The sequence below is a fragment of the Gordionus sp. m RMFG-2023 genome, chromosome 1 (assembly GCF_954871325.1).
Source record: "Gordionus sp. m RMFG-2023 chromosome 1, tfGorSpeb1-WG-v2, whole genome shotgun sequence".
NCBI lineage: Eukaryota > Metazoa > Nematomorpha > Gordioida > Chordodea > Parachordodidae > Gordionus > Gordionus sp. m RMFG-2023.
The window spans coordinates 69,202,696-69,216,814 of NC_088775.1; the positions used below are offsets into that span (position 1 = coordinate 69,202,696).

At 28.1% G+C, this 14,119-nt stretch overlaps 1 protein-coding gene across 1 annotated transcript in view; it reads right to left on the reverse strand.

The window, feature by feature from the left end:
* Window positions 1-10,050: 10,050 nt before the first annotated feature.
* The window catches only part of LOC135922288 (formin-like protein 2), a 48,777-nt gene continuing 44,708 nt past the window's right edge, over window positions 10,051-14,119 (reverse strand). The window contains exons 23-27 of the mRNA XM_065456693.1: window positions 13,718-13,819; window positions 12,861-12,902; window positions 12,732-12,806; window positions 11,021-11,273; window positions 10,051-10,782 (exon numbers count right to left, since the gene is read on the reverse strand). Of these exons, the coding sequence (XP_065312765.1) occupies window positions 10,712-10,782; window positions 11,021-11,273; window positions 12,732-12,806; window positions 12,861-12,902; window positions 13,718-13,819 (543 nt within the window). The 3' untranslated portion in view covers window positions 10,051-10,711. The remainder of the gene's footprint in view (window positions 10,783-11,020; window positions 11,274-12,731; window positions 12,807-12,860; window positions 12,903-13,717; window positions 13,820-14,119) is intronic.

The following is a 14,119-nucleotide window of genomic DNA, read 5'->3' on the forward strand; positions in this document are numbered from 1 at the left end:
CATACTGTGTACCACAAATTATATAATATAATAAATATCTTACAAATAAATTTTAAATCAATTGTATGGTGTGTAATTGAAGCCACAATCCATATCCTCGATTCAAATGTTAATTTGGGGTACGTGATCTATTATATATTTTTAATTTTGCATTTTATTACTCCCTATTTTTAAAAATGGCTATTTTTTATAAAATTGTTCTTTACAATTTTCTACACATCGGAAGAAGGTAAATAAGGTATTTGACAAATTTCAAAACATTAAAATTAGATAAATAAAAAGTTAAAATAAATGTTTATGAAATTATTTTATAAATATTTATTATTTTTGATAATTATGTTTTATTTTGTAATAATCATATGTGGTTTTAAAGCCCCATTATGCAATTAAAGTATTTTATTTGAGTTTATATTTTTAGAATTATGAATTTTGCTAACATACCTAACGATAGTGAAGATTCAAATTTAAGTGACTCTCAATCACTGGGAACAAATCAAATCATTCATATTAATGAAAATGACAAATTGATTGCATTTGAAATTGAAGGCCATGCATGACCCACTTCATAAAATTAGACTGCTAGTAACCCTAACCAATAATGTACTTAAATCTTTATCTATAGGCGAAAATATTTGCAAAGATGAGCAAATTATTCTTTACAAAGGGATGAGCAAGTTGAAGCAATATAACCCTCAAAAGCCCAAAAAATGGGGCTATAAACTCTTTTTACTATGCGAAAATGATGACCTTCTGCATAATTTTGAAGTATATACTGGGATACTACCAGCGGAAGGATTGCCTGATGTTGGAGCAAGTGGCAATGATGTGCTTCATTTAATTTATTATATACCGCAGCCAATTAATTAGAAATTATTTCTTGATAACTGGTTTTGTTCCCCAAATTTGCAGGTCGTACTCGCTCAAAAGGATATTTTGCGCGGCCACGGTTAAAAGTAATCGACTTCCAAATATCAACTTCCCAATAGATAAGGAGTTGAAAAAGCGAGGATTTTTTGTTTAAAAAAAACAATAATAAACGGAGCGAAATTCAGTGAAGTGGCAAGACAATTGTGCTGTGACTTTATTAAACACTTCTGTAGGTGCACATCCTCTAATAGACTGTGAAAGATATGATAGAAAAGGATAAAATCATGATAAAATGTACAAATATTGTTAAAATTTATAATATATAAACGGGAGGTGTAGATCTCATGGATTCTTTACTTTCCTTTTATAGAATTCATACAAAATCAAGAAAGTGATAACATGGAATTTATTTCATATATTTGGCATGTTACTTATGAATTCATGGCTGCTATATAGGCGTGATTGTAATAGTATATAGCAGGCAAGGATCAATTTAGTTTGTACAATTTCAAAATTTCGTGGCGGAAGTCCTTTGCAAATATGGCAAATGCACTTCAAACCGTATACCAAAACGATTCAAACTGGTTATTGGAAAAATGTAAAAAAAAACCGGCTTAATATTTACCAAATGAAGAGGTCCTAGCGGCTCATTGGCCCAAATATAATGATAAAAAGAGTATATGTAAAATGCCAGGATGCTTATTTACAACAAAAGTAACTTGCAAGAAATGTGGTGTATATATAGTATGTTTTACGCCCAAAAATAATTGTTTTATATATTTTCATAAATTAAAATGTTTAAACATTTAATATTTGTTGTATTTAAATAAAATCACATATATAGTTTATAGTACAAAAAAATTATTGTGGAAAAAATTGAAATTTGTATCCTTAATGGGATCTTGTATTCTGGATCTCCCAAGTAAATTTCGTTTGTTTTACGCTATTTCTATGCAATTAAAAGCAAATTCTAATTTTTTTAAAAAGGAGCAATATATTAGGCTTATGTTAGACGGTACTAAAGGTAGCGTTCAACAAAACTGTATTTTACATTTTTTTATTTGGATCACCACTGCCATATATGGTTATAATTATACAAATAATCTAGGTCCTAATTGAGTAGGCCTGTAGCCTAGTCGGTTATCGACGATATCACTTACTGCATTACTAGATTCGAATCCAGAAAGGACTGGGTTTATTTTCTTAAACTAACTTAAGTGATTGTGTTAAAGGTACTCATGGTGTCGGCGATAAGATTAGGGTTTCTATTAAGAATTGCAATTGTATGTGATGAATCACTAAAAATAAATCTATATTAATCTTTTGATTTGACCAAATTAAAAAAAATACATAATTTTAACTTAATTTTAGTTCTCTTATATTTTCTTTCAAAAATAAAGGTAAGGGGATTACTTATGAAAACGTTGTTTTAATTTTTATTAAATACCAAAAAGCATCGTATCTGTAATGAATAAAGTTAGAGATATGGACGATGTGTAGTGAGGTGCAACTAGTCGAGGATTCTATTCCCGCTAGAACAAATATTTTACTGAAATTAACCTTAGGATGAAAGTTAAAAGAGGTCGCCAGATATATGGGTAGTGATAATATATATAAATTGTTAAATTTAATAGTTATTTCGTTTTCTATATGTTGACGCGGTTCTTTTAAAATGTTTTTTTATTCAGAAGAATTTTAATTACAATCAATATTATTAACTCATATTTATTTGTTCAATTTTTTTAAAAGAAAATATTATATTATAATGACATATTGCATTCATATTTTGAAGAGAAGGGGGCGGAGAGTCAATAAGGTATAAACTTAATACCTAAAATTAAAATATAATTATTAATTTTTATTGGGCTCTATTATTCTTTTTAAAATAAAAGTCATCATTTTTTGAAATTTTTTGAGTCCTATTCCTCGAAAAATATCTAGTAGAAGGGGGGGGGGTTCCTGATACTAAGGCAAATAGCTACTAAAATCTTGAATTATAATCGATATTTATTAATATAAAATAATTATTGATATCTATCTAATATTAATGATATGTTATACTCTTAATAATATTTAATTCATAAATTAAACATTAATAATTAATTAGATATTATATTATATTATATATTACTTACTAATTATATAAATACTATAGAATAAGGTAGCATTAATAATGCATAAAATATATTTTTGCGCAAAAATCAATTATAATTAATAGTCATTATTCATCTATATAAATTAATATATAATATGGTATCTTTTATGTAATTATATATCAAATTATAAATTTTTTTCAAAAAATTTTTATATTTCTATTTTTCAAGAATGATATAAAACAGAGGCAACAAAAATTAACAAAACCTCTGTAAAACGTTTAAAATGATGATACCAAATCAATATAACATTTCGCCATGAGTTAATTACTTTACAAATTTAAAATAATTAAACTTAAGCAAAAGATCGATACGAAACGAAATGATAAAAATAATTTAATTTCTTGATAACACAACATTCTCAAATTTGTTTTCTACTTTCTAAGCCACATCAGATCAGGAAAAAAGAAAACCGATATCATATCACGCGTGTTCCAGTAAATTCAGGGAATAATATGAGCAGTGCCATATTCAGAAGGTTATTTTGAAGCCCGTAAAATCGACTAGGAGCTGTACCCCAGACAGCTTCAGTCAGAATCGGCACCGCTTTCCGCGAATAGATCGATATCGCTCTCAGTTTTTTCTCTAACTCATTTGACAAAAAAAAAATTCCCAATATTATTTGCAATTGAGTAAGTAAAGTTACTTCTAACTTAGCTCTTAATTATCCAATTGTTGTTTAATCAAAACAACAAAACTAAATATTTGATTTCACTATATACTTTTATATATTTTATCTTTTGTGGATGGTTTGTAGTTACCATAACATCCTAAACAAACATGATTAAATGAATGAGTGTCCTGGTAAGAAAATATAATGTGGACTTACTTTATATACCAGAGGAAATCAAGAGGTTTTACGTGATGTATAATTAGAATTAGAAAGAGTTAGGAGAGATGTTAAACAGAATTTATATATAAAATAAATGTAAAAGAGTTTTAACAATCATTAAAATTGAAAATCCCAACATTCGCATACTCTTACTTGGAGACTCATCCCCAAAACGGGTCCCATAATAAAATACATCAAGGAATGTTGGTATTCTCATATCACTGGTAAACCTGAGACGTACGAACTGGGCTACATTTTATTTTTATTCTGGTGGTAAAGCGAAAAGCCCAGCGTCTACATGAGCGAAAGGGGTAGGAACAGTTTGCATCCTATTTTTTGAGGGGGTAGGAGAAATTTTTTGGGAGTTATCTATTAAATCTTGAGATGAAATAGGCTGTAAAAATTAATACTTTTATTATGGAATTATTATATACAATTCATCGACCAAATCTATATATTGCAAACAATCATACACATTGTTTTCCAAATAAACTATCCTTTTAAATGTAATTTAAGGTTTAGATATTTCAGCAAGCTCATAATGCCATAATAATTAATTCATTGTAAATAATGGAGGTTTTGAATTTATTATCTAAAAAATAAATTCTTTATATTCACAAAATATCGATAGTTGGTAGTAGAGATAAATTAATTTAAGATATCCTTTATAAATTCTATGAAAAGAGTATCAATAAATTAGATAGGTGAAAATAATAATAAAGCGGTAATTTTTTAGGGGGGTAGGCAAAGGTTTTTGAAGGGGGTTTGCATCCAGTGAAAATCCTGTCATGTAGACGCTGGAAAAGCCACCTTATATTTAAACATTACAATTTTTTATATATATTATAAACTTCCGAGAAAAATCAATTTTTCATGCAGAAATTAGAATTTAAGAAATTTTTTTAATTCAGAATTGCGAATATAAATGAGAAAAAACAAATACATATTCTTAATTTGAGAAAGTGAAAAAAAAAGATGATTATAAACTATGAAGGGAAGGGAAAAAAATGTAAATCATTTCTGCTGCTCAAGAGGTGAACACGAAACTATAATTAGATTTTATAATCTGAATTTCTATGTGCTGACGTAAGTAAAGGCCTTCTACCAAGCCTTTTAATTAGGTCATGAGCCTGGCTTCCAAAGAATGTTAAGGTTAAAGTGACAACGGGTACGAATTTATATTCATCAGGTATGTGCACATATATATTAGTTTTAAGGTCTTCTGTGTATTTTAAAATATCCTTATTGATGTTGAAGGGTGTGAGGGGGGTTAACGCAGGAAAGGCCCCACGCTAGAAATCGGCCATTCTCCAGGAACTTGTGTAATTCCATCAGGCTGTCTCCCATCAGTGAAGGGACCCAGGTGTTCTAAAGTAGCAGGAAAGCCCGCGGACTGTTAAACCCATTTAATGAGAGCATTATATCTGATATGTCGGATTGAACATTGAGTGCTAAAGATACATTGGAGGCAATGACGGCCAGATTGACTTACTGGTTACTTGCACTTGGCCGACTCATATGAGACTGAACTGAATTCTTGGTTTGACAGTTCGAGGTAAGGATTTTTAGAGAGAATGTCGTCTAGGTATTCATATCAGAATCGAGGCTAGGAGGGCATGATCTTCAGGTAACAAGTTGAAAAGAGGTAATCAAAAGACCTTGCAATCATTCGATTATCCCAATCCTTTTGTTTATGGGAGGCTGTTGATATTCACAGCAGATTGAGGCTTTCCATATGATGTAGGCTTCGTCGAGCGGCGTATCTGGCAAGGATAGGTGATCAGTTATTTTTTGGGGCTTGCCAATCTGGACGAGATAAAATCACTGATTAGTAAGGCTATGGGTGATCATAACCCTATACCTCCTTTTATACAGGGAGGCCATGAATTGAAATTGAACTTGAAATTAGTGGTTTTTCTATATATTTTTTTATTTTTATTCATATGATTTTAAAGATGCCGGATGTTTAGAAATAGCCGTTAGCCGCCTAGCATAGAAGATTTATAAGTGAGAAGTTGTGCTCCTCCATATTGTTAAAATTATTAGAAGTAGCTAGAAAAAAGGCTACCAATTGGTGAGCCAAGATGTGCTAGTTCCTCGGCCATAATCTCTTTGAAGGTGTCACAGTTGGAATATTGGAAGATAAGCAGACCGAATTATGTTTTGTAGACATTTAGGAGAAGGCCTATGTTTGGACCATCCATTTGTAAAATTTTTAAGACTTTGACTACCTCTTTTGAACTACCGCTTATAATCCCATCACCTATATACCAGAGATGAAAATCCTACTGGTAGCTGACTTTAATTTTTTTACAAGATTGTCTATTCCCAGAATAAGATCGAGATTTATTTTGAAGAGAAAAGCCTATATTCTCCATATTGTAGGATGGAAGGGTTAGAATACCAGCTTAGGATCTAGGATGCCGCTGGAGTAGGATGGGAAACTATTAATAAAATATTATAGGAAGGTAGCCCGTTTTATTATGTTACAGGGATTGCTAAAATAGATTTTAATTAGATATTTATTTAGTGGATTACTTAAAAGTAGATGCGGGTTATATGAGTGGCAGACTAGCAGCCACCTTTGATACCCCCTAGCTGAATTGAAGTGAGAATAGTAGAGACTTTCTCATAGATTCCAAAGAGGGTACCTATGGTAATTAGGTGTAAGTCTTTATTGAATTTATTAGGGCGCTTAGCTTTGCTCCAAACAGAATTGGTTTGGCTAAGATAGGTACGTCACCAGATCCTGTTACAAAGAATAGTTACACTGTTGAGTAGAGTAGTTTAGTTTGAGAGCTTAAAGATGGAAGGTTAGGTCTTGGAAGTACAACAGTCTCATGCCATCTGCATGATCTTTTTTAAAGTTGAGATCGCTTTTCTCACTCCCTCTGGAGTAAATTCTTTTGGATAAGATGTGTGAATTACACTAGGTAATTCAGTTTCTGATGTGGATAATGCTTCATAGCTAATTGAGTATTGGTTTGAAAGTTAATGGGGACCAGCATGTCTGATGAAGAGGCTAGAATTGATTTTTTTCCCACTATATTTATCTTTATCTTAAAAAAATTAATGGATAACTTAGTTTAGGTTATGTCCATTGAAATGTTATCTAAATCCGTTAACCTGTTCTTAATTTGCTAGGTGAGTGACAGCTTGCTTTTGTCAATTGGAACTTGAAAGGCATGGAAGCCATAAAAAAAACTTTTTCCGTACTGTGGGGAGTTAAACCTGGTTACGTTATTTAGTTTCACTGAATTATTTAACCACGAGTAGGCTACCCGAAGGATTCTTGATTTGAATTCATGTACTAGGTAAGGCTTCATTAACCGATAAGTTATTGACGCCAACTATTCTATATAATAACTAGCTATATAGATGAAAAATAGTGGATGATTAGAAATTTGTTTTTAATTTGATGAGATGACTAAAAATATTTCTTCTTTTAATAAAGTATTTTAACGATAGTCATTTCAACAAATCACAAATTATCCAGAACTAAAGATTCTATCGATCCATCACTTGACACAAATCAAATAAGATATTTTTTAGTAAATTACTCAAGAAAATTAAATTTGAATATTAGTTTATTTAGTTAACTCTTGGAAATCGCATATACTAACCATAGCCTATATAGGCTTTATACGATCCAACATATTATATTTTTTGAATCTATTGATGTGGGATATTATTAAAAGCATTATAGACCTGCTGAGCGATGACATGAGCCATCACATTAATAAAATCAAGCTAGGTATCTGACTAGAATTTTTTATCTGATTGATTATATATGGATTTGTAAAATATGTTATTCCATATTTTATTTTAATCTAGTTTTTTATCTCTCTTTTGTTTAGCCTTAAATACACTTCAATTAAAAATAGTTTTTTTATCCCTCTTTTGTTTTGTCTTAAATACCTATAAATTAAATAAAGTTTGTTTTAGATCTCTCTTTTGTTTGATTTAATCACATTAAAAGTAAAACATATGGTTTTTGTGTTTTCTTTTAATCAGGGGGTTTTTCATACTTTTGAGTTCCTTAATAAGGTGTTCAGTAAATATAAATTAGATTAGATATTTAGGTTTCGCCCTTAATCCAAAGGTATAATTTGAGTTGTGAAAAGTATAGGGGGGTAGGTTTAATCCCCAATTATGTAAGATTAGAGAACTGCACGGGCTGTCCGTAGCCCGACCCGACATTAAAAAAAAATATTTTTCGGGATCGGGCTCGGATCGGGTTGTAAGAGCTGTCCGACCCGAAAATAATATCTATAATCATTATAATTAATAATGTAAAAATTATAAAACCATATTATTTTTTATTTATGAAATTTTATCCTCCAAATGTCATTCAGAATAACATGTCATTTTCAATTATTATTTTATAATTTACATAACAACCATATACGAAACTATTTTATGTGATTATATTTTAGTACATTGCATTGTTAACGATATTATTACATACTTTACTTTAATCATATTCTATCAAAATAAAATATATTTTACTAATATCTATTTAATTAAATAGCCTCATATTTTCATAATAAAAAAATTATTTAAATGGATGCCAAATATAAAAAAATTGGTGAAAGGATTAAGAGCAATGAATATAATAAAATAAGGAAAAATGCCAATGGCAAATTTGAGGTCTGGAAAAAGTTTTCATTTATATATTATTATGTAAGTTGCAATTTATATATATAATTTATTAGGCACAACTCAACTAAAAATGCCTATATTTACAATAGAGTAAAAACTAAAAAGACTCAATTTAACAATTGATAGCCTTTTTGGTACTAATCCCAAAAAACTCAAAAGCTGTACCAAATTAAAAAAAAAGTGTACAAAGGTGCTTACCATGTTTTGTGGACGCGATTTGAGCATTTTATACAATCCATGGGAAGGATTTGTTGCCAATATTTTGCAAAATTAGCTCAATATATGAAAATTTTAATATTAAAAGCATCATTAAATCCTACGACAAATTCTAGAAATTTAACAGATACTGCTGATGGTATACGCAATAAATTATATCGAAAATTAAACGCATATATGGAAAAGGTCGATGTGCTGGTAATAAATATATGAAAATATGGTTAAATTTTTTATAACTTTTAAATTCGATTGTATTTTAACTTTTTTATAATATTTTTTACAAATTAAATAAAATGCAACTTAATATATTTATATATCTTGATTAGATTATAGCCGTCAAATTAACTTTTATGGTGGCGATGAATAAATACCCATAAATTTTTTTAGGTTATAATATTTCAAACTCAAATTGTAAAATTTCGGGCTCGGGTTGGAGTAAAAAATGTGCGCTCGGGCTCGGACAAAGTTTTTTAAATTCAGGCTAGGGTCGGGCTCGGGCTGCGAAAAATACTTTGCAGACCTCTATGTAAGATAAAACTAACACAACTCCTTTTCGCAAAAACATTTTCTTACTTTGCGCCAATTTTATTTTAATTTATAATTGCGCCTTTTATTTTCTCTATAAAAGGGACTAATCTTATGTTTATGAGATATTATATTTTTGGTTTATAAATTTTTATAAATAATTTTTTTTGTATGTGATAAAATATAAATAAAATTCTGTCTGTTTAATATTATTTTTATAATTGATCCCATGGACTAACTGGGGTATCTCCAACTATACTACCCTTAACTGAAATTCAGAATTTAAAAAACTCACGAGTGTGGAAATACTAATATTTCATATCATATTTTGTAATAATAGTTATCAAAGTTATTGCTGAATATTTAAATTTTAAGCATAACATTAAAATAATGTCCTAATTCCATTTAGTCGTAATTACAGAAGGGGCATTCGACTGTTCCTAATTGAACCTGATTATAACCTATAAATTAGATTTTATTATTTAAATATTAAGTGATTTATTTTTAACCCCCCCCCCACCCTCGTAGCAGAATCTTTCACTGATATCTATAGAAAAGCGGGCTGCGGGGGTGGGGACTCATTTTTTCACTTGGTTTCTGGCGAGTTATAGCCAAAAAAATAGATTTTGCAAGTCTCTAATAGACATCAATCTGTAAACGAAAAGTATGCGCATTGAATTAAAATATTTTTAAATTATATTTTTATTATTAACATATAAATAGCGTTTATATATAGTAATTGTATATTTATATAAAAATATGAATATCAAAATATTTGCTGTAAATTTATATTAAATTTTTTTTAAAAATTATATATATAAAAAAAATAATAATCACAATATAGATTTACGAACGATATATTTTTTAAAAAATATTTTTGCTTTAAAGCTGTAGAACCGAACCGTATTAAAAATTGATAATTATAATTGTTTACATTTTGTTATAAAACAAATTGATCATTAAAAAAATAAATAAAGCTCAATCCTTATCTTTTAAATATCTATTATATTTAGGGTAAAAAAACATATTGCTCAAGTATATCAATAAAATATTTCAAGTACTCAACATTATCCAAGAGTTAATTCCTTATATAAATTATGACATTTAATACATATTTTGTAAAATGGAAAAGAAGAAAAAATACACCTAAATTAATTTTGTGTTGCCCCTATTATAGTATTACAAATATTGATGAATTATCCAAATATTTTTTTTAAAAAAACGGTGATAAAGTTAGAACTAACGTTACATTACACTTAAAGCTTAATTTATAGCAATAAGAAGGAAATCAATTTTGTTGATAGTTTGAAATAAATAATACAACTTTATAATAAAGCAGAGTAAGTAGAATAAATGAGAATACATTGTATGCAAATATAATTATATTATTAATTCTTTATAAATGGCTAGATTATTTTTGATGTCGAAATAACAAAAAAAAATTGGTTTGATTTAATTATCGGGCCATATAAATAGCAGATTTTCTAGGAATATTGTCAGATGCGCGGAATGGTTCTTTTTTTAAATCTGTTATATTATTATTTTAAAAAACATATAGATTAGATATAATAGTCATAGAAGATGGTAGGCTATATAATAAATACCCATATATTCTCATTTCAATCTTAAGATTGGCTTAATTTTTGCGCCACTAATAATTGATTTAGATGCTTAAGGCACCAACATATGACCATTGTTGAGATCTCTAGTATTATATCTCACAATTTAAAAAAAAACAAGACTCCAAAGATATTATTTATGTAACCAGTGAGAATATCTTCCAAGGCCCCGTGGTAAACTTGATCTTGGCTCATTAGTTGCGTTTTAGATGCAACGTGATTAGAGTAGTTGATCCCATTTTCATTTGAAATTTCTTTTTCATTTGTACCGTTGCTGACAAAATTGCCATTCTCCACTGATTTTTGGGCAATATTAGGGTTATGAGTTATTACGATCTTATTGTTGTTCTGTTTGCGTTTCAATTCGCTCATTATTATATTGTTGCCCTGTTGATCGTTCTAAGATATATTATATATAATTTTTAAAAAACACACAATCTTGTAGATCCTTAAATATAAATAAAGGAATGATTTGAAGAGTCCAATAAAATCAAGCTGCTAAACCCGAGAATTTTTTTTAGCCTGCTTTGTTTTTAATTTTTTTTAGGTGAAAATATATTGGATGTTTTTCAAATCGATATCGCCAAACATATTAATGTAGATTGTTTAAATCAGTTTGGCAAGCAAAATGATTATTTTTTTAGAAGATGATGATGATTTAGAGACACGTTTCCCAAATATAAAATAATTTTTTATTTATATATGTCACTTACCGACAATGGGCGTAAGCAGGCAAAGTTCTTCCGTATATTGCCAACATATAAATTAAAAATACAAAGTTCATTACCAAATTGTTTGAAATTTATATATCTATTCTACATACACCATGCTGAAATATATTTCCGGTAAAATTAGATTTTTTAAATTTAAAAAATGTGTTAAATATTCTTGCATGTGTAGAAATATCATATAAATTTCCGACAATTTGGTATGATAATGGATATATTGTCTGATCACGCACATTATATTATATCTATAAAATATTATTATATGTCATTTATTGTTTAACTATATAAAATTTATGCATTCAATCTATTATAACCTTATTTGTAATATATTAGACCACGTATAGAATTAAATTAAATAAGCGTATTATATTAAACCTTATTGCAAAATTATATCAGTAATATTAAAGTTTTTTAATAACCCACCAATTCTAATAAGTTAAAACAAATAAAGGAGATTTAAATCCTTTATAAAAAATTAATGTATGTATAAAAAGCAGCGGCTCATTTTCTATTAATAAAATGGTCTTAATTTTCACCCAATTATATTTTTTATATAATATACCCCCGTCAAATGACGGGTAAATCAGAAAATTACCCTCAATTTGATAAAAAAAACCTAATAAAATAGCCTATTAATAAATGAAACAAATATAATATCTAATCATCTAAAAGATTTTAAATTAAAAATTAAATACCAATGTTTAAAATGATAAGTGCTATAGAGGTTAAAAGAAACTAATGTTATAATTTAAAATCAATATAGTAGTTTTGATAATTTTTAAAAATAGGAGGCAAATATTTCTTACAATAGTTTTAAGCACTAAATATTCTATCAAATTGTCATTTTGTAAGCACCCATCATTTGATGGACTAATTTACTAAGGTTTTTCATCAAATTATTTACCGATTTACCCTTCAAGATTTATTAGTAAGTTATATAACGTTTTGCTAATGTTAAAATTAAAAACATGTTATTGACTTAGCATAAACATCATTCACATTCGTACTTAGTTAACCTGACTGAAACTGATAAGCTTAAAACACTTGAAGGTAACCCGTGGTTAAAATAATTAAACATATTACATGAAGTGCGTTGTCATTACTAAAGAATTTACAGAATACTTCATACCTTTAAGCGTGACTTGTTATTTATAGATTTGCCGTTGTGCAAACTATTGTTATTGTTGTCTCCTGCATTCTTAATCTAAAATAATTTTTAAATAAAACTTGTTTTAAATATGATGCAATATATTGTAACCTTTTTAGCCTCCATTTTCGTTTCGTTATCACATTGAGCTTGCTATATAAATTAAAAAATTTTTTTTATAGGAAACGTACACCAATAAAATATTCTAATGTCGAATAATTAATTTATTAAAATATTATAATTTTAAGTTGCAATCTTCATGATATAATTAATATAAGCCGAGCTTAATATCAGTAAAATATCCTGACATAAATGAGTATTTGTTAAATAAGCTCTATGCACAACTTACCCAAGCTAAGGCAGTTGATAAGAGAACTTTTAGATATTGAGCATATGTAGACATTTATCTATTGTATCAGGTGGTTAAAGCAAGATCAGAAATCAAAATATTGCCAAAGTTATGGTGTATGTTCCCTTATTTAACAAGTTTTTAAATGCGCGGGAAAATATGTTTAAGAATTAAATCCTGTAACAGTTTATTCGCTAGTTATCACCCTTATATAAAAATAGCTTTTAGAATTGTAAAATCGAAATCCATTTATGTTCACATTCACTTTTATAGTTGTGAAACACCATGTTGAAAACCTTGAAACCACAACATTAGCATATCTCGATAATTTAAAAAAAATAAACAACTCATAACATTGCCATGCTATATACTTTCTTAAAATTTTTTTAATTTAAATTCAACAACATTTTGACCTGCCGAATATAAAACTCTGCAATGATTATCTTTTTGTGTATCAATATGTCCATAATTCAAAAATTATAGTATAGTGCATCATAATTACAATTATATAAATAAAATTTGCAAAAAAATTCCTATAAATTATATGGCAAAATTTGATTAAATATGATTTAAAATAATTTAATTATTGTCTTAAGATATAAAATGAGAATTACAATACCTTGAATTGTTTAATAAATCGTAAAAATAGCGGGAAAAATGAATTGGGAGGAAGGGCTTTAGATGTTTCTCCAAAATATTCAACGACCTCGTAATAAGATTCCTAATATAGTATAGTAAAAAAATAAATAAATAATACCATTATAATTAGCAATAAACGGCCAAATGCTATATTATATGCTGTCAAAGGATATCATTTTAAAATATAAAATATATAATTAAATTTTATGGTAAAAATCCTTTTCTAAATCCAGTTCATTTCTTGGCGGACCTATATTCTGAGGAATTGGTCAAAAAATGGTGAGTTATATATTCTAGAGATAAACAAGCAAGTCCGACCCAATTGGGCTGAATTTTATTTTGGATTGGACCTAAAGTTTAGAATTTTTGTAAATTTAAAATT